The following is a 22,625-nucleotide window of genomic DNA, read 5'->3' as shown; positions in this document are numbered from 1 at the left end:
GAAGAAGAGTCAATAAGCCACCTTGCGAAATGATGGCAGTTTCTCTGTCAAGATTTTTTTTAAAAAAAAGCGAGAGAATAGAGCGATTATAAATTTGTATAAAAATTGTAAAACTAATTATCATCATCAGCATCTGACAACTTCTCGCCAATGTGCTTCTTCACGTCTTGCCAGGCAAATCTTTGTTGTGCTCCGGTATCTCTATCACGAAGAGTGACAGTGCCATCCTCCAAACTCTGAAAATCTACTGTCACACACCAAGGAGTTCCTACTTCATCATGTCTATAATAACGTTTTCCGATCTTCAACTTTTGCGATTCTACGACAGTGTACCAGCCCTGGCGTCTGAGAGATTTAGCAACCTTTTCTACTATAGGCATAAACTCGGCTTTGCCAGTCAATGGCATGACGGCACATTTGATGGGAGCTAGACGAGGATCAAGTTTAAGAATAGTACGAGGTTGTTTGTTGGTGCCTGTCTCATCCACAACTTGGTGGAAGGCGTCACACAGATATGCTAACATTGCACGGTTCAGTCCACAAGAACTCTCCACAACATGGGGTACATAACGCGCTGGCTTTTCTTTTGGAATTAAAGAGTGATCCGTTGTCACATTAGGTGAGATACGAACTTCATCCTCTACTACTTCAAAGTTGGCATTCGTATTCTTGATGTGCTGTGTCAAGTCAAAGTTGCCACGATTGGCCACTCCTTCAACCTCGCCCCATCCCCACGGGTATAAATATTCGACATCTGTGCAGCCAGTCGCATAATGTGCCATCTCATTCTTTCCGTGATCGCGCTGACGGAAATTTTTGGGATAGCATGCATGTTCTAACCACCAATTGTAGCGGCGTTGACGCCAATAAGAGAACCAATGGCCAGACTCCCATGGTGCAACAAAATATTCCAGTTCCATCTGCTCGAATTCTGGAGTGCGGAAGATGCCATGCTCAAGTCTGATCTCATTTCTAAATGATTTTCCAACCTGAGCAATACCAAATGGAGGCTTTGTCTTCATTGTGCGTGTTACTTGCTCAAAGTTGATAAATACGCCTTGGGCAGTCTCTGGGCGAAGATAGACTGTTGATGGACGGAGAACTTCATCTACAGCTTCCCGAGTAGACTGCTTACTGTCCACATCGTGTTTTTTGGTGGTTTGGATCACACGCTCGATTGGATCAATAGGATCCAAAAATGTTTTGAACATCAAGTTAAAAGGTCTGCTGTCGGTTAAGAAGGGCGAATTTGTGGTAGGCTCGACATAGCCATGATAACAAATCTTAAGCTCTGGTACACCGTTGGCTTTAAAAGTGATACTTCCACCCTCTCCATTTTCGTTGGGTTCAACAAGCGTTTTTACATGAAGGTGAATATTTTTGCCATGTACACTTGTCACGATTCCAGGTGCAAGCTGTTCTTGAATGGTTTTCTGCCACGCCTTTGCAGTTTCTTTGTCAGGTGCTTCAATGGGAATCTCTCCACTTTCGGGCTTTTCTGCAAAAGGCAGGAACTTGACTGAGGGTGCTTTGTCGGGTCGGAAGCGCTCTTTGGTTAATGTGCAGTCAACGAGTAGATCGGTAAACTCATCAACATGTCCCGATGCCTTGAGAACGGGATGAGGTGTGATAATACTTGTATCTAGTCCAACTACATCGTCTCTGTAGTATACATTCTGGCGCCACCAAGAATTAAGGATATTTTTCTTCAGTTCTACGCCCAGCGGTCCGTAATCGTAAGCACCTCGAAGTCCACCGTAGATTTCCGCTGATTGGTAGAGGAAACCTCTTCGCTTACAAAGGTCGAGTAGAGCACGAAAGGATTGTGCCATGTCGAATCTTCGGGGTCCAAGCAATTGATGCTTGACAATACCCCGAAAAGCAAAACTTAACAGGGCTGCTTACTCACAGTCACGCGTCTTCACACTTCTTCTCTCCATGTCCGCCTCCGATGAGAGCCCCATGACAAAGTCTGCACCAGTCAAGGGTGGATCACTTGCTGGGACTGCATCTTCAAGTGATTGCAAGCTGTATGAACTGATTCAGTACCAGTGCGAAATGGTGGAATCAAAAATTGAATGTACCCCTATTCCCAGACTATTTCTCAAGTAAGTAACAAGTTTCGACTGATACGAAAAACACTCAACGAAATGGATGAATGGCAGATGCCCAGGAAAGCCAACTACAGAGGTGACACCAGAATACGACCAGAATGGTGATCCTTTACAGAGATAGGAATTTTTGCCGCGTGATATTCTTATAAACATAGATCATAACTTGTATGTACCTACAAAGTCTTGTATATTATCAAAGGACTTGTTTCTACAAGCCTGTCCAAACGATAATAACAAGGCATCAAATGAAATACCTTTTATTATTAGTATTAGTATTATTATTACCGTCGTTATCATTATTATTAATTACATATATATATATATACTCTTTTTTTTTAAAAAAAAAAAAAAGAAAAGAAGTGGTGGTGTACCAATAGTATACACATGTACAGCATGTATGAACTACTGGTCTATTATTTTTTTTATTAATGTCAGAATTGCCATCATTATCACCTCAAACATTAAGTTTTTTTTATGTGTATGTCTGTATATAAAGATGTGTTTAATGTAACAGGCAGTAGTACGTTGGTATAATCAAATCAATAACAAATCAAGATTTTCGTCGTCTGTGATAAACTAAAGTGATGGATCTAGCTATTGCCCCGTTCATTTTGTTGTTTATCATTTTGGAGCATTTCTTGGCATGGTTTTTGAGATCGTGTGTAGATCCTTCAGTTTATCAAAGTTTGATTAGTCGATTAGATTTCTATAAATTGTCAAGGTAGAGTATTTTGTTTTAGCTTTACGTCTTTAACATGGTCAAACATCATAATGCTATTTTATGTTTCTTAATTTCAGCAGTAGCTGCTCAAGAAGCTGGGTTTGGAACCCCTTCGTCTGTTGTTCCTGTTGGGGATACTACGCTAGCAAAAGATACAGCTGTCGCTCCCGGATCACCACTTGAAGCCAATGCATCACCCTTGAATGGTCTGTTGAGTACTATAGGCATTGCTGCACCGGTAGATGCTTTACTTGGGGGTGCTCTTTCTGGTACAAAAAATACGGATATTGCAACTAATGGTCCTGGGGTGGAAATTGATCCTTTGGCTGGATCAATTACGGGAGACACTATCTCTTCAGTCGCAACGCAACCTACTACACCCAAATTTGAAACAGATAATGTAGAAAGTGTCCCTTCACAAGGTCCTTTACCACCTAGCTTAACCACAACTGACAATACTGCACCAATCTCAGAGGTAAAGGCTGAACCTTTACCAGCTTTGTATCCAGTCCCGGTACCAGCTCCTGTACCAGCTCCGGTTCCTGCTCCAATTCTTGAAATAAACCCCCCTACACCTGCTCCTGTTCCTGCTCCTGTACCAGCTCCTGTTCCTGCGTTGCCACCCACTTTACCTCCACAACCACTTTCGCCCATTGTGCCTGTATTACCTCCGGTAGCAAACAGACCGGCAAATCCAACGCCGATGCCTAATGCTGCCCGAGGATCCCTACCAGTCAATAGTCTTGGACTGAGTGTTTCGTTGACTGACTTGACTGACTTGACTGAAACCTCCGAAAGTAGAACAATGTTAAACACCGCCTCGATTCTCCCCACAAGTTCAGTTGCCATACGTTCAATGTCAATCTCAGCAGCCATCCCCCGCCCTTCGGCCACTGCCACATCAAATCTTCCCCTTGTGTCAGCTGCGACATCCTATCGAGATAATATTTACATGGATTTATTTCTACCTCTTGTTGTAATTTTGGCTTTTGTCTATAGATGATTTGCCATTGTTTCCATTCAGTATTAATCAAAATAAAAATTAAGAATATTATAATACAGTATTATTTTGTGCATATTAAAGTGTGAAAAGGTCCTTTTTCTAATATATAAATATTAATATAAATAAATATAAATATAAATAAAAAGGGCAGCAAAAATACAATAAAAAAAAAGATCTATGGTAAATGAAGTTGACAGAAGAGTTTTTTTTTAAGAAAAAAACAGAAAATAAAGAAAGAATACTGATGAGTGTAAGAATGTGAAATTGATATGAATGGACTAGACAGCAAAGGATTCTCCACAGCCGCAAACACCCTTTGCATTAGGATTATTGAATACAAAATGCGATGATAACTTGTCTTGTACAAAATCCATCTCAGATCCAAGGACTGTGATTAATGCTTTTGAGTCAACCAGAACAGTGACACCTGAAAAATAAGATGAATAAATGAGACTGGTAAAAAAGCATGGGTGGTTCCTGTGTTACTTACCATCCTGAGATACTGTCTCATCAAATTTGCCCTTGGAATCTGTGAACTCGAGCATATAAGAGTTACCAGAACAGCCTTTTTGCTTGACGCCTACACGCAAATATTGTGGTTTCGGCCCCTTAGTTAGGTCTTTTAATCGATTAACTGCGGCTGGTGTCTATTAAAAGAGGATCGATGCAAGATGTCGAGATCGCATGGAGGGTGAGTGAAACAATAATAACATTTGGATTATTAATCCATCGTGTACGGCCAAAAGTCATACCAGTGTAAGGGCCGCCTTTCTTAAGCGTAGTTTTGATCCGATATTGGAAGTAGAGGGGGCGGATGTGGTATAAGCTGCTGTTCGTTTAAGTAGAGCACCGATCGACATGATATTTTGTAAGAATAGAATCAAAAAAACAGTGCGGAACACTCTTACCAAAGATCCATGCGTTATACCAGTAATTCACGTGACATAGGCTTGTGACGTATTTTTATATCGATTGGCTTTACCAATACTTCATAGCTTAAAAAGGAACTCGTCTCGGATCTTTGGATGACCTTGTCTTGGGAACTTTTATTTTTTACAGAAGATTTGGGGCATACATATTAAGTGAGATAGAAGAATTGCGTGAATTTTTACCTCTAAATAATGTAAAAAAAATTGTTTGCCTAGGTTGATTTTTTTCCCATTGTTAATTTCAGGGGGTAGGGGTTTGTCTTTGGCTGTATGAAGATGATTTGTCAGTCTGGGTAGTTGAAAGGTTGGACAGAAATAGGGTCGGGCACTACAAGGGAGTTTTGTTTTTGTTTTGGTGCCCAAAGTCATTATATTGACTATATCGATATGTTTTCTCTTTCTCTTTTATTGAATATCATTTAACTATTCATTCATTCATTCATTCATTCGTTTATGGATCAATTCTTCAAGCAATATACATAAATATAAATATTTAAGGCAAGGAAACGGCTCATTTTTGGCATTTTAATTATCATTTTATTAAATCAAGGTATTGCTAAAATTTCAGTCAAAGTTGAGAAGAAGGAATAAAGGTATTGAGTACATAATAGAAGCATGAATCAACCATGAGTTTTGGCACTATCAGCTGTATTTTAATAATATTAATATTAATATTAATAATAGTAAAAAAAAAGTACAAGAGCATTGACCGGTTAAAAATTAATTTTCCGGATTCGTGGTAAGTTTGTGTAATCTAGTGCCAAAATAGCTGGTTGCACTACAAAACCAATATTACTAAAACCTCAAAGACCATCTTTATACTCATTCATGGCGCTGTGTAGTGCCCCAAAATGGCAATACAATTTTCGTCAGGTACTAGTAAAGTTGGTGGAATTAATTTCATCCAACATTAGCATGCTTAATAAAGCCATCTTTTCTACCTTTGTAATTTGACCCTGAAATTAACAGTATTTTAGTAATATGTATGTGTGCATATGACTGGTCAATTGCAATTTTTTTTTATCAAATTAATCAGCGGGTTTACGGGTAAAGCATGGCTATAAAATGTCAAGGTATTAAGATAAAAGCACGATGTAAAGGCTCTATTCTTGTGGATAACTTCATGCTTTTAAATTTTAGAAATGCAAAGGACAAAATAAATTGAATACATCATATATATGTATATGTAAAAAAAAGGAACCTTTTTCTTTTGTGTACAAAAGAAATTGATCCTAAGCGTCTTCATTTTCTGGTTCGGATGCCAGATCATACCCGTCCAGGCTCTGAATCAATGACATTGTTATAAGATCAGAAAAGCCATGAAACTATACATAGCATGGTTAATAAAGTATAAATTTTGTCGTATATTCTTACCAATGGGCCACTGACACGCGTGCCTTGTGATTTGCTGCGTTTACATGCTTCTGTCCAAGGACCTGTGGGTGTTGCTCCTTTAAATACTGTTCCAGTTCCATTGACTTGAACCTATTAAGATAGCTAGATTTTTAGTAGCTACTACCTTTCCATGCTACCAGCGAGAACAAAACTAGACTTACAGTAAATACGGGGCCTTCTCCATCGGGACCCTTTTCAATTACCATGGCATAATCGTTGCCAAAGTGTGCCTTTGTTGCACGGAAACCAATAGGATAAGGATGTCTATAACGGCACTAATTTCGTGAAGAATAACAACGTCAGTAACCTTATCATTAGAACTCTTTTAATAAATTACCGATCTACCACTCCAGTACTTTGACCGCCCTTTCCCTGTATACAACTCTCCCAGCTCCCAGATAGTGGTGCCGATAGAAGCTGTGGAGTAATTTGATGTCTTAATACATATCCGATTATATTGTCAAGCAAAGAGTACGCGTCTTACCTAGTGTCAAAGGTACACTTATGTGCTCAGCTAATTTATCAATTTCTTTTTTCGTGTTTTCTTGCTGTATACGAGTTTCCGCCATACTTTCTACCTGGCGTAGGCGATCGTTTTGGTCTAAAAGTTCATCTAATTCCATCTATGATTGATATGTTTCAGCCAGAAAGCAGATACTCTTTGTTAAATAATATTAATAATAGCAATAATAACACCTTACAATCTCTTCTGGAGCTTCTCCTTTTAGTCGCCGTGAAACTCTTGAGACTTCGACAGTTTTTCTGGTATTTTGTGAGGTTTGTTTGACATATCTTGCCCTTTTACGAGACGAGGTTACTACTGGAAAATTCTGTCAAAAAGTTCTTCAGTATATTATGCGAAGGACTACAAGCCGTATTCTTATTTTTTCTTTTAGCTCTTATAGTCTTACTGCCATTTTTTGTTTTCCTTCTGACAAGCCAAGCTCTTGTAGAATGCGTTGGTTCTCCAGAATCTTCTCCTGTCGCTTCAATTCATAAGTACTGTCAAGTACAATGCATCGTGGGGTAAGTATGAATTTTTGAAATTTAGCCTCTCTTTCTCTGTCTCTCTTTTCTTTTTCTTTTTTTTTAGATTTTGGATTTTTAACAACCTTACTTGGAGACCTTTTACATGATTTTCTGAACTCATCTTGTTAATGTTACATTCACACTTGGACTCTCACTGCAAATCAGGTCCTTTGTTGTTCCTTTTATGGAAGGTGGTGGCTTTGCTACCTTTTAAATCTTAGACCGAACAATGGGTTTCACGAACAAATGGCTAGGCTACCTTATTTTTATTTTATTTTCTATACACTTTTTGGTATACATAATAGATACTGCTGTATTCAGAAAGAATGCTTGTAGAATGACTATTGAGGGTAAATTTTCTACTCTGATTTTAATTTTTTTCTAGGATATATTATTTACCTTATATTTTACTTTTATATGTATATGATAAGAGCAGTATTAGAATTAGGGCAGAAAAGCTCAAAGTATAAATAAAGAATTTATTATTATTATTATTGATATTATTATTATTGTTCGAATATTTGGCAGTAGAGAGAACATGTTATACTTACAAGTATTAATAAATATTACATTATATATATAATGCAGTTCATGGTTAATTAGCATCTTATTTTGGTAATGTATGCTATGTACTTTCTTTTTTGTAACAAAGAAGAATGTTATGGGTTATATGAGCTTCCTTGTCTTGAAGGGTTAGTCAGCCCTAGAATTTAAGACGATGCAACACAAGCAAAAAAAAAATTAAAAAAAAAAGTATAAGATGAAAAGGAAAAAAAAATGAAATCAATTTTATCTTTTGCATATCTTGGTGGTACCAAATCTATCGTTCTTTCCAGGCATAAAATAGTCATAATGATAATGATAATAATATTGATAATCCAATACAATTCAATGCAATTCGATTTAATTTAATTTAATTTAATTTAACGGTGTATATTGATTATAATCGCCAGGATAATATGCTTTTTTTATTCAGAAAAATATATAGGATACTTCTTGGACCATGTTTATATCAAACAAGATCTTTAATATAAATCATTAACTTGTTTGATTGCTTCTATTGTTCCCAAGTCCGATTGGCTACGGTAATTTTATTTTTTATTTTTTTAGAAAAAAGGGGGTTCTCAACAGAGCAAGAGATTGGATGACAAGGAGAGACCTGAACAAGTAGAAATACTTCGTCTTGTTGAAACAGATAAAAATTCTTTATTGCTTCATTCAAAATACAGCATAGAAAGTATCCAAATCATTGCGCATCCTAGACATTTTATCGAAAAAATTTTCCTTGCTTTATTTTGATTCGCTATAACCAACCAATAAAAGAACTTTGCAGCATTCTCCGTCTATGTTCGCGTAGTCCTTTGGACTACACTCTCAATCGTCATGGAAACGGAATCGCAGACTTATGAGTTCCAGGACGACAAAGAATTACCCTTTGATATGCTCCCGTCAGCAACGGCTGACGCCATGCAGACCTACGAAAACATTCCTGCTAACATTTACTTCGGTTCGGCAACTGGCAAATCAATCGCTTCAGAATCGATGCCATGCGAATGCAAATATGACCCCGACATCGATGATCCCAGTGAAGCATGTGGAGACGATCACACCTGTATCAACAGACTAATGTTCATGGAGTGCATGGTTGACGATTGTCCATGTGGCCGGTTCTGTCGTAATCGCAGATTTCAACTACGTCAATACGCAAGGGTGGATGTTATACAGACGGAAAAAAAGGGCTTTGGACTACGAGCTTTGACAGATCTACCAACGTAAGTTATGAATTTTTTTGGGGGGGAGGAAGGGGGGGGGGGGGGGGGGGATGAATCTGTCAAAATGCAAGGGAATGTAATTTTGAATTTTGGGTAACCCTAAGACGTATTGTCCTTTTGTAGAAATGCATTCATTATGGAGTATATTGGGGAGGTTATCCCAAACATTGAATTTATCAGACGAACCAAAGACTATGAAGAGGAAGGTCTAGAGCATTACTACTTTATGACTCTTAAAACAGACGAGGTAATTTTCTTCACATACATATATAATAATAATAATAATAATAATAAAATATACAAGTTCCATTTTAGACTCTAATTTTTTTTTCTCTTTAAAATAATAATACCTTGTACATAATATGACACCCTTTTTTTTTTGAACAAAAAAATTATATAATATAATTAGATCATCGATGCAACAAAAAAAGGTTGCCTTGCGCGATTTATAAATCATTCTTGCAATCCCAATTGTGTCACACAGAAATGGGTAGTCGGAAAAACGATGCGCATTGGCATTTTCACTGATTGTCCGGTTAGAGCAGGAGAGGAACTGACATTTGACTACAAGTTTGAGCGTTACGGGTAAGCGAAATGCAAAGTATCATGAAAGCCAAGACTGACAAGGACATGTCTAGTGCGGTTGCCCAAAAGTGCTATTGTGGGATGCCAAACTGTAAGGGGTTCATTGGTGCGTCGGACAAAAAGAGTGATGAATTTGAAGAGAGTGAGGTATCACCCAGTGAAGAAGAAATAGAAGAGGAAGAAGAAGAATCGGATAGCACAGAGTCGTCTTGGCCAAAGAAAAAGAACCTGAAGAGACATCGCCGTCGTCATTCTGAACCCCTCCAAGATCCAGATGAAGTACAGACCTTTGTGAAGAAGATGCTGGACTCAGTTGGAAAAGCGCATCTGGTCAACAAACTTCTCCGTCGTCTCGAACTCACAAATCCAAACACATCCCGAGGAAAAGAGGTTTTGAAACAGTTTTTGTGGCTACATGGTTTAAAGATGCTCAAATTTTGGCTTGGAGAATGGAAGAATGACGAAGATATCGTAAAGAAGGTTAGGCTTGGATATCAAAGGAAAGAAAGAATGATATGATTACAGATGACTAATAGAATTACTGTGTATGTTTGTATGTATATTTGGTCCTGTTTACTAGGTACTACATGTCCTGGATCAATTGCCACTAGCCAACAGGAATGGGCTAGAGGATTGTAAGATGATTGATGTAGTCAGGAAACTCACGAATCATGAAGACGAAGAGATTAGTGAAATGGCCGAAGCTCTGATCGAAAAATGGGAAAACCTCAAAAGTATCTACAGAATCCCAAAAAGAATGGTAGGACAGGTAGTTTGCATGGAAACCCATAAATTATATTAAAACATATATTAATATACATTATGGTTACAGTATGTGGAGCCACAACCTGCACACAAAGAGACGTTTGGTGAGTGAATAGACTTTCTGTACACATACACAAAGCAAGTAAAATATCCAATCTAACCAGATTTTATTATATTAGAGGAAAGAATGGGCTTAAGTCAGGATGAAGAAGACAGCGACTACGGCTCATATTTACTACGGACGAACAAGCGGGCAAGATACAGCTCCACACGCGAATTCTTTGATCCTGACGACGACTACTTTGAATACCTGTCGATGTATGCAACACCCGAAGAGATTCATTGGAAGTTGCAGTACCCACCTGTACCTATCATCCCAACCGCCCCACGTGCAATGCTAGATTATGCTCCAAGTTTATCTCACAAATATTACAACCGCCCAACAGAGACCGACTCGCCAACCCAGCCGGAACCTAATCGCTATTTGTATTCAGAAATGAATGGAAATAGTGGAGTAGAAAATGACGCTTTTGACACAGGATTTTCTTTATCAGAATCAGATTCTAGACTTATTGACTCGATGAACAACAATTCACTTCAATCCTCAGGTTACTACGACAACCCTTCCCAAACCACGCCATCACAAATGCACATAGTAAGCACACCAAGCCCAGTTGCTGCCAGCAAACTACCCTTGAATTGGCGAATGGCGACTTGCGAAGACGGAACGGTGTATTACTACAGCAAGATAACTGGAAAATCGCAGTGGGACTTTCCAGAAGAGAGGGTCAGCTCTATCGAAGGTGTAGATCAAGCACAGCTCACTGGACTAGTCGAACGAGCGATTATGGACGCACAGAAGAAGAAGAACGGAAATACCAGTAGTGAAAGTCCAGCAAGCAGAACCGATCGGTCTCCTCGCCTAACGACGCCTTCTACGAGTACTGATGCAACACCTCTTGGAGATAGCGCTGGTTTTGATGAGGCAGAAATCAAAAAAGAAGTTGGCAAGGTTGTGACGAAATATCTAAGTACAAGACAATCTGCTCTTTGGCATGGAGATAGACATTTATTCAAGGAGCTGGCACGCAAAGTAAGTGGTGGTTACTATGCTTATGATTGTGATGATGAGAAAGACGAAGAAGAAGATGTATCAAATAGCAGTTTGAACATTGTGTATTTATTTTATCATTTTTATCTTCTTAAAAATAATAACAATTTAGATTACACACCATATTGTTGATCGAGAGTCAAATTCTTCAAAAAAGTTTCAAGGAATGGATCTTTCACGTCGCCTAAAGATTGAGAAGTTTATTGATACACACGGTCCTAGCTTTGCTGCGAGGATCTCAAAGAAAAAACGATTGTTTGTGGATTCACCCCTCAACCACTCTGTGGATGACAAGTCTGACAGCCGAGCTACGAGCGTCTCACTCGATACCCTGCGTGAACCAGAAGAAGAGGAAGAGGAGGATAAGATCCCAAAGAAAGTAGAAGACGAACCTGCTCAGATAACCCCAGAATCAATGGTTAAAGAAGTAGACAACATAAACGAACCAAGAGACAGCTGGGTTCCCAATAGAGAATTAGATCAACGTAGAGAGAATATAATTTCGACCTCGCTAAGTCCGGCGTTCAATATGTTGGACATCGGTTCAGAAGTCGCCGCGACGAGGAATGATGCTAGCCGGCCTGCATCGCATCGTGCGAGTGACTACTACTACTACAACCGTCGCAGCCGAGATGAGTCACCTTATGGTAGAGATAGATCATACCGTTCCCACGACCTTGGCAGCGACCGTTACCTCCCTGACTATCCCCGGTCAGCCTCCACCTTCCGTCCCCCAGGAAATTACTATTACTCATCTTACTACCGTCATCCACCGTCCCCACCGCCTTACCGTTTCCATCGTTACTACGGTGGCCGCCAATCTCCTCCTTACTATAGATCTTCTGCAAGCTCTTCACGGCGAGGTTCTCCAGACGAAGACTTTGATAGGAGACGATGGGATTAGATGGTCGGAGGCGGTCTAATGCCCTTTTTCTTTCTTTCTTTCTTTCCTTTTTTCCTTTAGATAAATTAGAGAGAAAGAGATCTAAAGAACAAGGACAAAGACAAAAAAAAAGACAAAGACAAAGGCAAAGTCAAAGACAAAGACAAAAGGAAGAGGTGGTTTGGATACTCTACTAATTTTACTAGCCATCTTTTCTTTACTTTACTTTATTTTTCTTTTCTTCCTCACTATACTTTCTTATATTTTGTAAATATTTCTACTCAATTCCTTTTTTTTTTTGTTGGTTTTTGGTTTTTTTTTCTTGGGTTTTGATTCGTTTGCTGTTGTTATTATTATTATTTTGCCTAGACTACAGACACATATATGGTATTCATTAGCTTCTTGTATCTTTTCATTACCTAGAGAAGGATGAGAGAAGAAGGTCAATAGAGCTATAGATTTGACTGCATAAACACAAACATATACACATTTATATACATCTATAAAAGTACTTGAGAAATATTGAAGTTCAGGAAGCGTGAGAGTGCGCTTTATAATAATAATATTAATGTTATTATTTTGGCTGTAATTAAGCTTTGGAATTGCTTTGACTTGAATTTATTTGAATTTATTTGAATTTATTTTTCACATGAATGTGTGACAAAATAGATCTATCGGTCCTCTAAGAAGGCATGCTTTTTTTCTGGGTAGTTGAAAATAAATGAAGGAAATATATCAATAAGCCAATTGGCATTAGCTTACAAGAGACAAGAACTAAAAGCATAAACCATTAATGTAAATCCAGTGGGAGTTTCAGCATGTGTGATATAAATATTAGATATGGTGACTTGAAAATAAAATATAGTAATAATCTTAAACTTGATTCATAACATCTCTTTCTTTCCAATTCAACTTCATCTAGCCTTTCATTTCTCTCTTTTCACCTTAATCTTCTTCTCTTCACTTTCTTTCTCTATTACCCTTCCACTCTTTTCTTCTTCTCTTAACCACACTATGGCAAAAAGTCCAGCTAAACCAGTCGCTGCTCCTGCAAAGAAAACCCCCTGGAGAGGTATCAGCATCAAGCGACCAGCTGGAAGACCAGAATCTATCGCATCAGTCCAATCTCAAGACTCCCAAAAATCTACTGACTCTGAGAAGCAGGACTCCTCCACCAACCTAGCCAAAGTTGATCCTAGTCTGATCAGTGTTGAGGAAGAGCTGGACCAAAGCAAGAGCTGCGAGGTATCACAGGAACCTGTGTCTCCGACCAAAACCAAAACCAAAACCAAAGAAAACACTCCAAAAGCAGTGACCAATGGTAATTACCAAAACATCGGTTACACTGCTGATATTAAGTAAGATTTGATTTTCATTATAATTTTTTTTGTAATCTTCCCACTATAGAAACTCAAGGGGAAGAAAACGGCGATGTGGCTACACCACGCGCATCCAGGTCCAGAGCTTCATCTTTCTATGGTCTTGATTCTGCAAGTGAAGTTTTTGAGGACGCATATGATGATAATGATGACTCTTTGGAAGATGAAGATGATTACGATGATGATGATTCTCCTCTAAAAAGCACAGCAGCAAAAGTATACCCGGTCACTACTAGTGGTAGCAGTACTATTCCGCACCCAAAAGAGGATAGGAAAGAGATGTTTATTGCAAAAGAGCAATTGCCTGATTTTGTTACAGAAATTGAAGGCCTTACTATCGAGTCCATGTCTGGATCGGTTGTGCACCCAAATATTAAGGAAATAACAGCAGATCCTTTGGAAACCAAAGTCGCCAAAATAACCAATGAAGACGATGTACATACACCCACAAATACATCGGCCGTTGACCCAAAAGATGTGGTTTTGAAGGAAACGCTATTTGTTGCAGAGGATGAAATCACAGGCCAAGAAATGCATGCAAAACCCAAAGTCACAGACACTTTATTAAGCCAGCCTGTTGTGGGTGTAACACCTGTATCAAAGAACCAATCCGAAAACGACCCAGAGAAAGTGCATATTTCTTCACAAGATTTGGGTGTGGCAGAGGTGGCGAACAATGACATTTTAAAAAAAAGCAAAAATTTCGGATCAGAAACGCTTAGGACAACACATGACTCTACAGCATCTCAGTTCCCACACGACAAGCAAGATACTGTTCAAAAGACAACTGCTTTGGAGACATCTGCAGAGAACATGGCTACTAAGCAAGATCAAAGCACTGCAGTTGCTGCAGCTGTGGCATCTGTACTTGCTGCAGCTGGTGTAGTCCATCTTCCACTCCAAAGTTTAAAACAGCCGCAAAATGACGACAGCAAAGGTGTCACCCCTTTAATTATAACAGATGGCGCTGAGGGTGATAATGACAAGCTCGTGTTTCACGGTGGAGACAGTGGAATTGCTATTTCTCAAACAGCATCTGACGAAGATAGTGATCCTGAGAAAGTATCCAAGGCACCAAGCGAGCGTACTTCGAGTGACTCTGATGATGATGACAGGGACTGCCTTGGATCTATCTTACCTGCTATTAGCGACTCTTTACGTGAATACAACAACAAAGAGCCCACAAGAGATATCAAGAAAGCCACCGATGATATGGAAAATGATATCGAGGCCAGAAAGGAAAGAGAGCTAGAGTTTCCCATTGAGCCTCCTGTTGATCTGGATGTGTTCAAAGACAACACGCTCGCAATCCAAGCTATCGATATCAAAAGTATTCCTATCAATGACTTTACACCAAGACAACAAGAAAAAGCTGGTAAGAACTACTAGCAAAAGAGGGTGTTTTTTTTTTCTTCTTCTACTACTACTGTTATTATTATTATTAAAACACAATTTTAATCAATACATATTCTAGATGAGCCGGTACAAGAAGGAATCAATTTATTGTTTGATAACCAGTTTATGAGAGCAAAGGGTATATTCCAGACAAAAGCAAACATGTAAGTATATTCTTACGATTCTTTTTCTTTGAGGGTTTTTGAAGGCTTTCTTATGAAATGATTGTAAATCTTCCAGTGATCCTGTATATGCATTGGGATTGGGTGCAATGGCTTTTATTAAAGGTAAGAAAGCTTGGAAAAGGAGGATAATTTATATAAACAAGAGTTCATGTCACTTAATGGATTTTTTGTATATATATGTATACTACTTTGTATTATTTTAGCTATGATGGTAAGTAAATGTTTATTGACGCTATCAGAGTTTGAGTATTTCAAAGAGTAACATATGCTTATTTAATCAAACTCTTATGAAATGTGTAGACCTTTGATGAGAAAGATATGGCTTCTGCTATGAATGCCTTGGCCACTGCTTACACTATTGGAAAAACTCAAGTCGATAATTCTCCTTACAAAAAGCCTCTAAAGGATTCGGTCTTCCATTATTTTGCCACTTTTGGCTCTGGTAGCACCGGTCTTCCTCCTTCGCCTATTCCTATTATCCCACTCAAGGACACCTCCAACGACCCGCCGACATTCATTCCTAACGGTGTGCTCCGTGCCCATGTAGCAAAGGCCGAATGCTGTCTATTGATGGGAGTCCTTCAGATGTCACAAGAAAGTGTGATCGGTTACCTTAAATGTGGACTTAATCTTCGTCGGGGTAATACAGATACAGATACAATGTTTAAGGAGTTCTTTAGAGAAACAATGACTAACAAACAACCATTAAAACAAATAGCATACAACAGCTATAGTATTGTGTGGCAGGAATATCGTCGCATGGGCCAAGAATACAACAATCATATAGACCATAACACTGTATCTGGAATCCAGTTTGGAATTGGTGCTGTGCATCTCCTTATGTCTTCTATGCCGTCCAAGATTCTCAAAATCTTCTCCACCTTTGGATGGAAAGGTGACAAGCAGCTTGGATTCGCTCTTCTGAAACTCTGTCTTGAAGGCAGAGGGCTTCGCTCGCCTCTGGCTTCTCTTGCGTAAGAAGAAATATAAACATACAAAAAAATAGAAATTGAAATAAGACATTAACATTAACATATTGTTTGTTTGTTCTGTAGTCTGCTTACCTATTATTCTGTTCTTACTTCTTTCGCTCCTCAGTTATACGCTAAAGAGCTCATGAGCCCTGCGATTGAATGCCTTTTGGATGCTCAAAAAAACCATCCAAACTCTTGTTTCTTCCTATTCTTTGCGGCCCACACATCCCGTGTGGCCCGTAATATTCCCTTGTCTACTCAATCGTTCGACTTTGCTGCTGAATCCAGCAGGGGAGAATGGGCTGAACATGCGATGAAGCAATTGTCGGATTATGAGATTGGTGTCAACCTGATGCTCCAACTTGACTGGGAAAGTGCTGCCGAATGCTTTGAGAATCTTGCCCAAGAAAAGTACTGGTCGCCTTCATTCGCAAAATACGTTGTTGGCGCCTGCCGGGACATGCTGGGTGAGCGTACAGACGGCATTCTGGCCTTTGCAGAGGTTCCACAGCTGGCCAAGGAATACCCGACCAAGAAAACGTACATGGATGCCTATGTCCACAAGAAGGTTGAGTTCTTCCAGCGCAGTGGCTACCAGGACATGGATTTCAGTCTGCCAGGCCTTGAACTCATTTTGGTGTTGAATGGGTTTGAGCACATGGACAAAGGTTGTCTTGAAAAGGCTCTCAAGAGAGTTCACGAGACTCTTGAATTGATTTATGAGCGTGAGAAGATGGAGTACACAATTCGCCTGAGGGAGCTTGTGCCAACCACAACCCCACCGAATTATTATGACCAGCGGGCAGTTTTGCTGTTGATAAAATCATCGATCCTGAATACGTTGGGACGATACACCGAATGCATTTCCCATCTCAATTGGATTATTGACCACAAGGAATCTATTAAGCATGAGACTTGGGTAGCACCGTTTGCCTACTGGGGTAAGCTTTCTATTTTGTGACAAATTTCAAAGAAAGAAAAAAGAAAGAATTGTACTCTTTGCCTATTATAATGATAATGGTTACTGATAATCCATATCTCTTATCTTTTTCTTGCTTTCTAGAATCGGGAATCACAAGCTGGGGCTTGGGTAATGCGCAAAAGAGTCGTCAGCTTTGGCAACTTGCCTTGGCATGCACTAAATACGATTTTGAGTACCGTATGTCAGTTCGATTGACCCTGGCATTGAATCGTTGCGATGAATTTGGCATCGAAGCAGTTGACACAAAAGCCAAAAAGGGGCCCACTACTAATGGTCGCAAGCGTATGCCTATCGTCCCTACTTAGGAAAATTTAAACTTATCCGGCTCATTTGGCTTTTTTATTATTATTTTACTTTATACACGCATAAATACATACATACACATACATAAAACATATATGTATATATAAGATAGATATCTATATTCACATCTATATATATATTTTATCTTAAATTTAACCATATCTTAATTTTTACGATCATTATTTCTGCTACGATTCATGAGTCAAAAGGCTATAATGAAATATTAATAATAATAATAAAAAAAACTAAAAAGCAAATTCATTATTCATTATAGCCTTTAAGATTGTGTGTATAGAGGGATAGGTCTTTGGGTAAAAAGATTTATATAAAATTTTTATGCATAAATCAATGTGCTACTATAAGTTTAGTGAAATGAAAGATTTTACAAATGTGGCGGCAAGGTTGTGCCCTTTTTGCAATATTTTAGAGTTTTTTTTTATTTTGCTTGAATTCAGGATCTTGGCAATATATTCAAAATTTTGATCTCAAAGTCTGGTTTCAAGCCGTTCATCACAGCATTGATGTTATCTTGCATCAATAAATATCCCGTTTATTAGATTACATTACATGAGATATATAGTATGTAGGACCTTGTGCGTACTATTTATTTATATATCTATTTCCCCTATTGAATGTAATCATATTAATGATAGTGTTTAGTTGTGTGTATACAGATATATATGTAACACACGCACCTATATATATATATATATAAAAATAATTATGTTTATTCGATTTTGAAATGGCCAGTTGATTCAAGGATAAAGACTCTAAAGAGAACAAAATATCGTTTCTTTTCTTTATTTATTTCTCGGTTTATTGAAAAATTTTCAGGCTCAATCGATCTGTCAGATATAGGGCCACCATGCATTCTGAATTCTAGACAATTTGTATTCTCTGATCCAAAAAATCCCAAAGCCGAGGAAGGTTTCTTGAAAAGAATAGTCTTTTTTTTTTTTTTTGGTTTTTTTAATATTTTAATATATTTTATTTTATTTAATGAGATCTTGAGCTCGTACAGACAACTCTAAATGGGTAAGCGGGTCTAAAAAAAGACAGGCAATAAGGAAGGGGGATTTGGAGATGTACTGAATATGCCGGAGATCAAATATTACAAAAAGACCACTTATACACAGACATATATTATATAATGATAATAAAAAATTAACCATTTCCAAAAAAAGAAACCTAAAGGCACATTTTTAATAACAGGACGCTTGTATAGCAACGAACCTATTTGCCCAACAACAAAGTAAGGTCAAATAAGAGCCATGGGTTATATGTACATAGAGTGATATAGAATCATATTAAAGTGTATCTAAAGATATGTTTCTTGATATGGTGTATTTCAGGAAAACTAACGAATGAGCTATTCTTCATTGTTCTCGGGAAACACAATGATATATTAGCTGTAGACTGAGCTGAGTCAAGACCAAATGAAAATGGTAAGAGGGTCCAAGGTACACTTCTAGTTTAGGCTGATATTATCTCTGTTTATGGGACTTCTTGGGAGCCAAATGTTCCTTTTGTGTACTTGAACAACCCGCCTATGTGTTCTACAGACCGAAAAAAAAAAGAATGCGAAGAAGACATAGAAACTATGCAATTGAGTGGGCTTACAAACGATCGCCATGATCTACCTGTCTTGAAACTTTCTCTTTCCTTCTCTGTCTTCCTTTTTTTTCTCTCTCTGTTTTCTGGTATATTTACTTTAAACGGATGAAAATCAAGCATTCGGCGGGGAGCCAAGAGTCTCACATACCCCCAAAATTGTCGTCTTTGTGGGAAGTACGGGAGGACAAGAGTATTTACTATTTTATTATATATATATATTTGTTGTGAATCCTTGGTCTGTGATTCACACCCAAGAAGAACCACTATGTTTTAGATTATGAAACAGAATCGAATAAATATATACAATAGAGAGCCAGAATAGTGGTTTTTTTTTCTTTCTTTCTACTATATAGTTTTAGCACGTTGAGGGTCCTATAATAGATCTCCTCTACTGGAGTTTCTCGCACGAGTTTTAGTACCCTTAAGAATCTCCTACTCAAATTTTGGCAAATTCCATCTTCTTGTCAGCCGTAGATTTCATAACACTTAATTTATGTTCGTGTGCCCATGTTGCTATGTCCAGCAATAGTAAAAAAAAAAAAATTAGTTGCCCATTTTACTGGTCAGATCCAGTAACAAGGCAGTCCACGTTTCATTTACAATTTACGTTTTTTCTCAATGATTTTTTAACCAACCGATTATTCTTCTTAATTCTTCTTCTTCTTCTTCTTCTCTTCATCTCTTTCCTTTGCTCCCCCCTTCCACCTCTCTCAACCCTCCCTCCACCAACAACAAACCCCCCACACCACTCATTATCCAACCAAAACAAAGACAACCAATTATCTAAAGATGAAGTCTCTCATTTACCTCAGCTTCTGCGTTGCCTTTGTCGCCGCATTGTTCACCAGCGTTCGTGCCCAAGATTTCAATGAGGAACAGACCGGTTTCGCCACCATGATGTCTTTCTCCAACGCCACCGACGTCGGTCTCGAGAAGCGTGGTGGTCGTGGTACTTGGTAAAGTCGCTTTAACGTATTTTTACATTTATTTAATTTTTTTTCAGGGCTTTTACAAAATACACATTTAGCTTCCAAATATGTTGTTTTTCTTTTTGCTTCTTTACTACTATTACTATTGTTATTTTTATGTACAGAAAGCAATTGGACTAATGTGTTTTGATTATATATATTTTTTCAGGTACTCTGGAAACGACTTGAAGAACGCTGCTTGTTACGATCGTAATGGTCTCGCTCCTTACTCTGCCACTATCCACTCCATGATCGGTGCCATGGTAACGTTGATACAAATTAATTTTTGTAACCATAAATATAAATATTTATATTGCATTGCATTTTGTGTATTAATCACAATCATAAATCTAATGCATTTGTTTGTTTTTTCACAGGCCATGCGTAAATTCGAGAACTGCTACAAGTGTATGAAGATTACCAACAACAAGAACAAGAAGCTCACCGTCACTGTTCGTATTGTTGACAAGTGCGCTGGCTGCAAAGTTGGTACGTATTTAGTATATTTAAGCATATTTAAATATCTTACTATTAGTATTAATATGATTATTAATACTAATACTAATAATAATAAATAATCTTTTGTGTTCAAATGCATCTTTACTAACTAACGATCGGTTACCATTTTACATGTACTCTTTACTCACTTTTAGGCAAGGCCATTGATTTGACTCCTGCTGCCTTCAAGAAGCTCGCTCCCAAGGGTGACCTTAACATTGGTGTCCTCGACATCAGCTGGAAGGCCGTCAAGTGTGGTTCATCCAAGAACTGGCCCAGCAAGCCCAAGAACTAAAATCACATACACAAACAAAAAAAAATAATTGTAGAAAAAAAAAACATCAAACAATTGACAAAAAAATAATAACAATAATACACCTTTCCTTCCCTTTGGTGTCTTTTTTTTTTAATATTATTTTTGCATTGAATTCTTTCTTTTCTTCACCATTCCTTCTTGCCCATTTAACTGTCATTCCACCCTATGGGTTTGAATAAAACCATTCATCTCATACACATATATACATAGCTATTCTTGCTTTTTATTTATTTATTTATTTATATATATATTTTTATATAAAGAAAAACTTATGTTACTCTAATCATTATAGTTCTCAAAATGGGTAAAAAGAATATATATAATATAATCGAAAGTGGCTCAATAATTAATGGTATCCAGTGTTTATTTTTGCGTACTTGTCCGCTCAATTAGAAGTACATTAGTTATTTGGTTTATTTATAAAACATATTACTAAATATGATATTATTATTATTTTTTAAAGAAAAAAGGGCTATAATAAAGCTACTTGATAGTAAGAGTTATGTATAACGATAGATCTTGTGTGCATGCAGGCAAGTATGTCCGTAGACTTTCTCTTTCAAACATATACACACATGCATATATAAATAACTAAATATCATTGTCGCACCGAATTAAGGACCTTAACCTACCCACGGGGAGGGATTAGAAGAAGTCCATATTTCTTTCTCCGGCAAGAATTCTAGCCATATAAAAACAAAGGAGAAGACGACCTTTGCTATAATCGGTATAATATCTATCTATATATTTATTTTTAATGAAAACAACAAAATGGCTGTCGTACATAAGCTTTTACTTGAAGAAATATACGTCTAGAATGTTTTCCTATTTATTTTTATTTATTTATTTATTTATTTTATAGTGTGTAATGTAGTATATAATCGATTCTCTCTTTTTTTTTGCTTAAAATATATATATATTAAAGATGTTCGTTAAAGACCCTATACAAATATTATTATTTTAAGAGACTAATAGGATAATCAAATCACCGAAATAAATAAATAATAGCTTTATATTGATGTTGTTTCATATCCGCAAAACTGAGACATACAATTGATAAAAAAAAATACAAATACAAATACAAATACAAATTGGTTCGAGCTTTGAATTTATTTATTCTTTTTGCACCTCTTCAAAAAGAAAATAATATTGAAACCCGAAAGTTTGAAAATAGAGATGATTTATGAGGTTTAGCTTCTATTTGAGAAGCAACCGGCATTTATAACCTTTTTTTTTTTGGTTTTGGTTTTGGTTTTGCGCCAAACAGGATCAATAAGAATAGCCTTTGACTTTTTATTTTATTTTTTATTTTATTACAAGCACCCAGTTTTTATTTTTATTTTTATTTTATAGAAAATAAATGTAAGGGTAGTCAACCAAAATAATAGTAAGAATCTATATACCAATACAATAGACCAGGGTTCTTACGCACAGCCCGCCTTACATATATATAATATATAATAGATATATCCATGTGGCGTAGATAATTAGGTACACAAATCCGAATGGATCTTTGATATCAAGTCGTGTTGAAAAGATAAGCGTAGTGTATTTTACTGTTATTTGGTAATTATTAAAAAATAAATTGTGGTTTGTACATGTATAATTACTCTTATTTGTACCGTCTTACTCGAGATAATGGTCAAAAGTGATGTGTCATTTATTGACAGCACGTTTACTTTTATATCAATTTGTATCTCTTTT

At 37.4% G+C, this 22,625-nt stretch overlaps 8 protein-coding genes across 8 annotated transcripts; 5 read left to right on the top strand and 3 right to left on the bottom strand.

Moving 5' to 3' along the window:
- Positions 1–3: 3 nt before the first annotated feature.
- PHYBLDRAFT_181019 (hypothetical protein) lies at positions 4–1,846 on the bottom strand. Its single transcript, XM_018438402.1, has one exon. It carries the CDS (start codon positions 1,830–1,832, stop codon positions 114–116), a length of 1,719 nt encoding a protein of 572 aa, XP_018293051.1. The 5' UTR covers positions 1,833–1,846; the 3' UTR covers positions 4–113.
- A 92-nt stretch (positions 1,847–1,938) lies between these two features.
- On the top strand, positions 1,939–2,235 carry PHYBLDRAFT_144362 (hypothetical protein; the record flags this gene model as incomplete). Its single annotated transcript, XM_018431199.1, has 2 exons — positions 1,939–2,108; positions 2,166–2,235. 2 exons carry the CDS (start codon positions 1,939–1,941, stop codon positions 2,233–2,235), a joined length of 240 nt encoding a protein of 79 aa, XP_018293050.1.
- Positions 2,236–4,116: 1,881 nt separating this feature from the next.
- Positions 4,117–4,698, bottom strand: PHYBLDRAFT_167334 (hypothetical protein; the record flags this gene model as incomplete). The annotated part of the gene is made up of 3 exons (XM_018435628.1): positions 4,117–4,265; positions 4,329–4,485; positions 4,591–4,698. The coding sequence occupies 3 exons, from the start codon at positions 4,696–4,698 to the stop codon at positions 4,117–4,119; spliced, it is 414 nt and encodes a 137-aa protein (XP_018293049.1).
- A 1,301-nt stretch (positions 4,699–5,999) lies between these two features.
- PHYBLDRAFT_144359 (hypothetical protein) lies at positions 6,000–7,312 on the bottom strand (the record flags this gene model as incomplete). Its single annotated transcript, XM_018431198.1, has 8 exons — positions 6,000–6,092; positions 6,142–6,252; positions 6,324–6,437; positions 6,500–6,579; positions 6,647–6,785; positions 6,864–6,992; positions 7,074–7,148; positions 7,280–7,312. The coding sequence occupies 8 exons, from the start codon at positions 7,310–7,312 to the stop codon at positions 6,000–6,002; spliced, it is 774 nt and encodes a 257-aa protein (XP_018293048.1).
- Positions 7,313–8,760: 1,448 nt separating this feature from the next.
- On the top strand, positions 8,761–9,186 carry PHYBLDRAFT_102930 (hypothetical protein; the record flags this gene model as incomplete). Its single annotated transcript, XM_018427746.1, has 2 exons — positions 8,761–8,963; positions 9,087–9,186. Coding segments are annotated over 2 exons (303 nt in total), but the record flags the coding sequence as incomplete, so codon positions are not given.
- Positions 9,187–9,557: 371 nt separating this feature from the next.
- Positions 9,558–12,328, top strand: PHYBLDRAFT_167331 (hypothetical protein; the record flags this gene model as incomplete). Its single annotated transcript, XM_018435627.1, has 5 exons — positions 9,558–10,028; positions 10,129–10,308; positions 10,381–10,417; positions 10,493–11,406; positions 11,537–12,328. The coding sequence occupies 5 exons, from the start codon at positions 9,558–9,560 to the stop codon at positions 12,326–12,328; spliced, it is 2,394 nt and encodes a 797-aa protein (XP_018293046.1).
- A 993-nt stretch (positions 12,329–13,321) lies between these two features.
- PHYBLDRAFT_67772 (hypothetical protein) lies at positions 13,322–17,527 on the top strand (the record flags this gene model as incomplete). The annotated part of the gene is made up of 8 exons (XM_018441848.1): positions 13,322–13,628; positions 13,715–15,061; positions 15,161–15,245; positions 15,322–15,368; positions 15,470–15,477; positions 15,567–16,240; positions 16,322–17,181; positions 17,304–17,527. The coding sequence occupies 8 exons, from the start codon at positions 13,322–13,324 to the stop codon at positions 17,525–17,527; spliced, it is 3,552 nt and encodes a 1,183-aa protein (XP_018293045.1).
- Positions 17,528–19,844: 2,317 nt separating this feature from the next.
- PHYBLDRAFT_181018 (hypothetical protein) lies at positions 19,845–21,202 on the top strand. Its single transcript, XM_018438401.1, has 4 exons — positions 19,845–20,095; positions 20,277–20,370; positions 20,485–20,596; positions 20,761–21,202. Exons 1-4 carry the CDS (start codon positions 19,929–19,931, stop codon positions 20,898–20,900), a joined length of 513 nt encoding a protein of 170 aa, XP_018293044.1. The 5' UTR covers positions 19,845–19,928; the 3' UTR covers positions 20,901–21,202.
- The last annotated feature ends 1,423 nt before the right edge of the window (positions 21,203–22,625 follow it).

This window comes from Phycomyces blakesleeanus (genome assembly GCF_001638985.1).
Source record: "Phycomyces blakesleeanus NRRL 1555(-) unplaced genomic scaffold PHYBLscaffold_8, whole genome shotgun sequence".
Taxonomy (NCBI): Eukaryota; Fungi; Mucoromycota; class Mucoromycetes; order Mucorales; family Phycomycetaceae; genus Phycomyces; species Phycomyces blakesleeanus.
The sequence above is the reverse complement of the archived record's forward strand: the minus strand, read 5'-3'. Positions and strand labels throughout refer to the sequence as shown.

Excerpts from the sequence above, each read along its gene's own strand:
- PHYBLDRAFT_181018 (XM_018438401.1), top strand. The coding sequence starts at position 19,929 with ATGAAGTCTCTCATTTACCTCAGCTTCTGCGTTGCCTTTGTCGCCGCA. Across the intron at positions 20,371-20,484 it reads ACTCCATGATCGGTGCCATG|GCCATGCGTAAATTCGAGAA; the intron begins GTAACGTTGATA and ends GTTTTTTCACAG. Across the intron at positions 20,597-20,760 it reads GTGCGCTGGCTGCAAAGTTG|GCAAGGCCATTGATTTGACT; the intron begins GTACGTATTTAG and ends ACTCACTTTTAG.
- PHYBLDRAFT_181019 (XM_018438402.1), bottom strand. The coding sequence starts at position 1,832 with ATGGCACAATCCTTTCGTGCTCTACTCGACCTTTGTAAGCGAAGAGGT.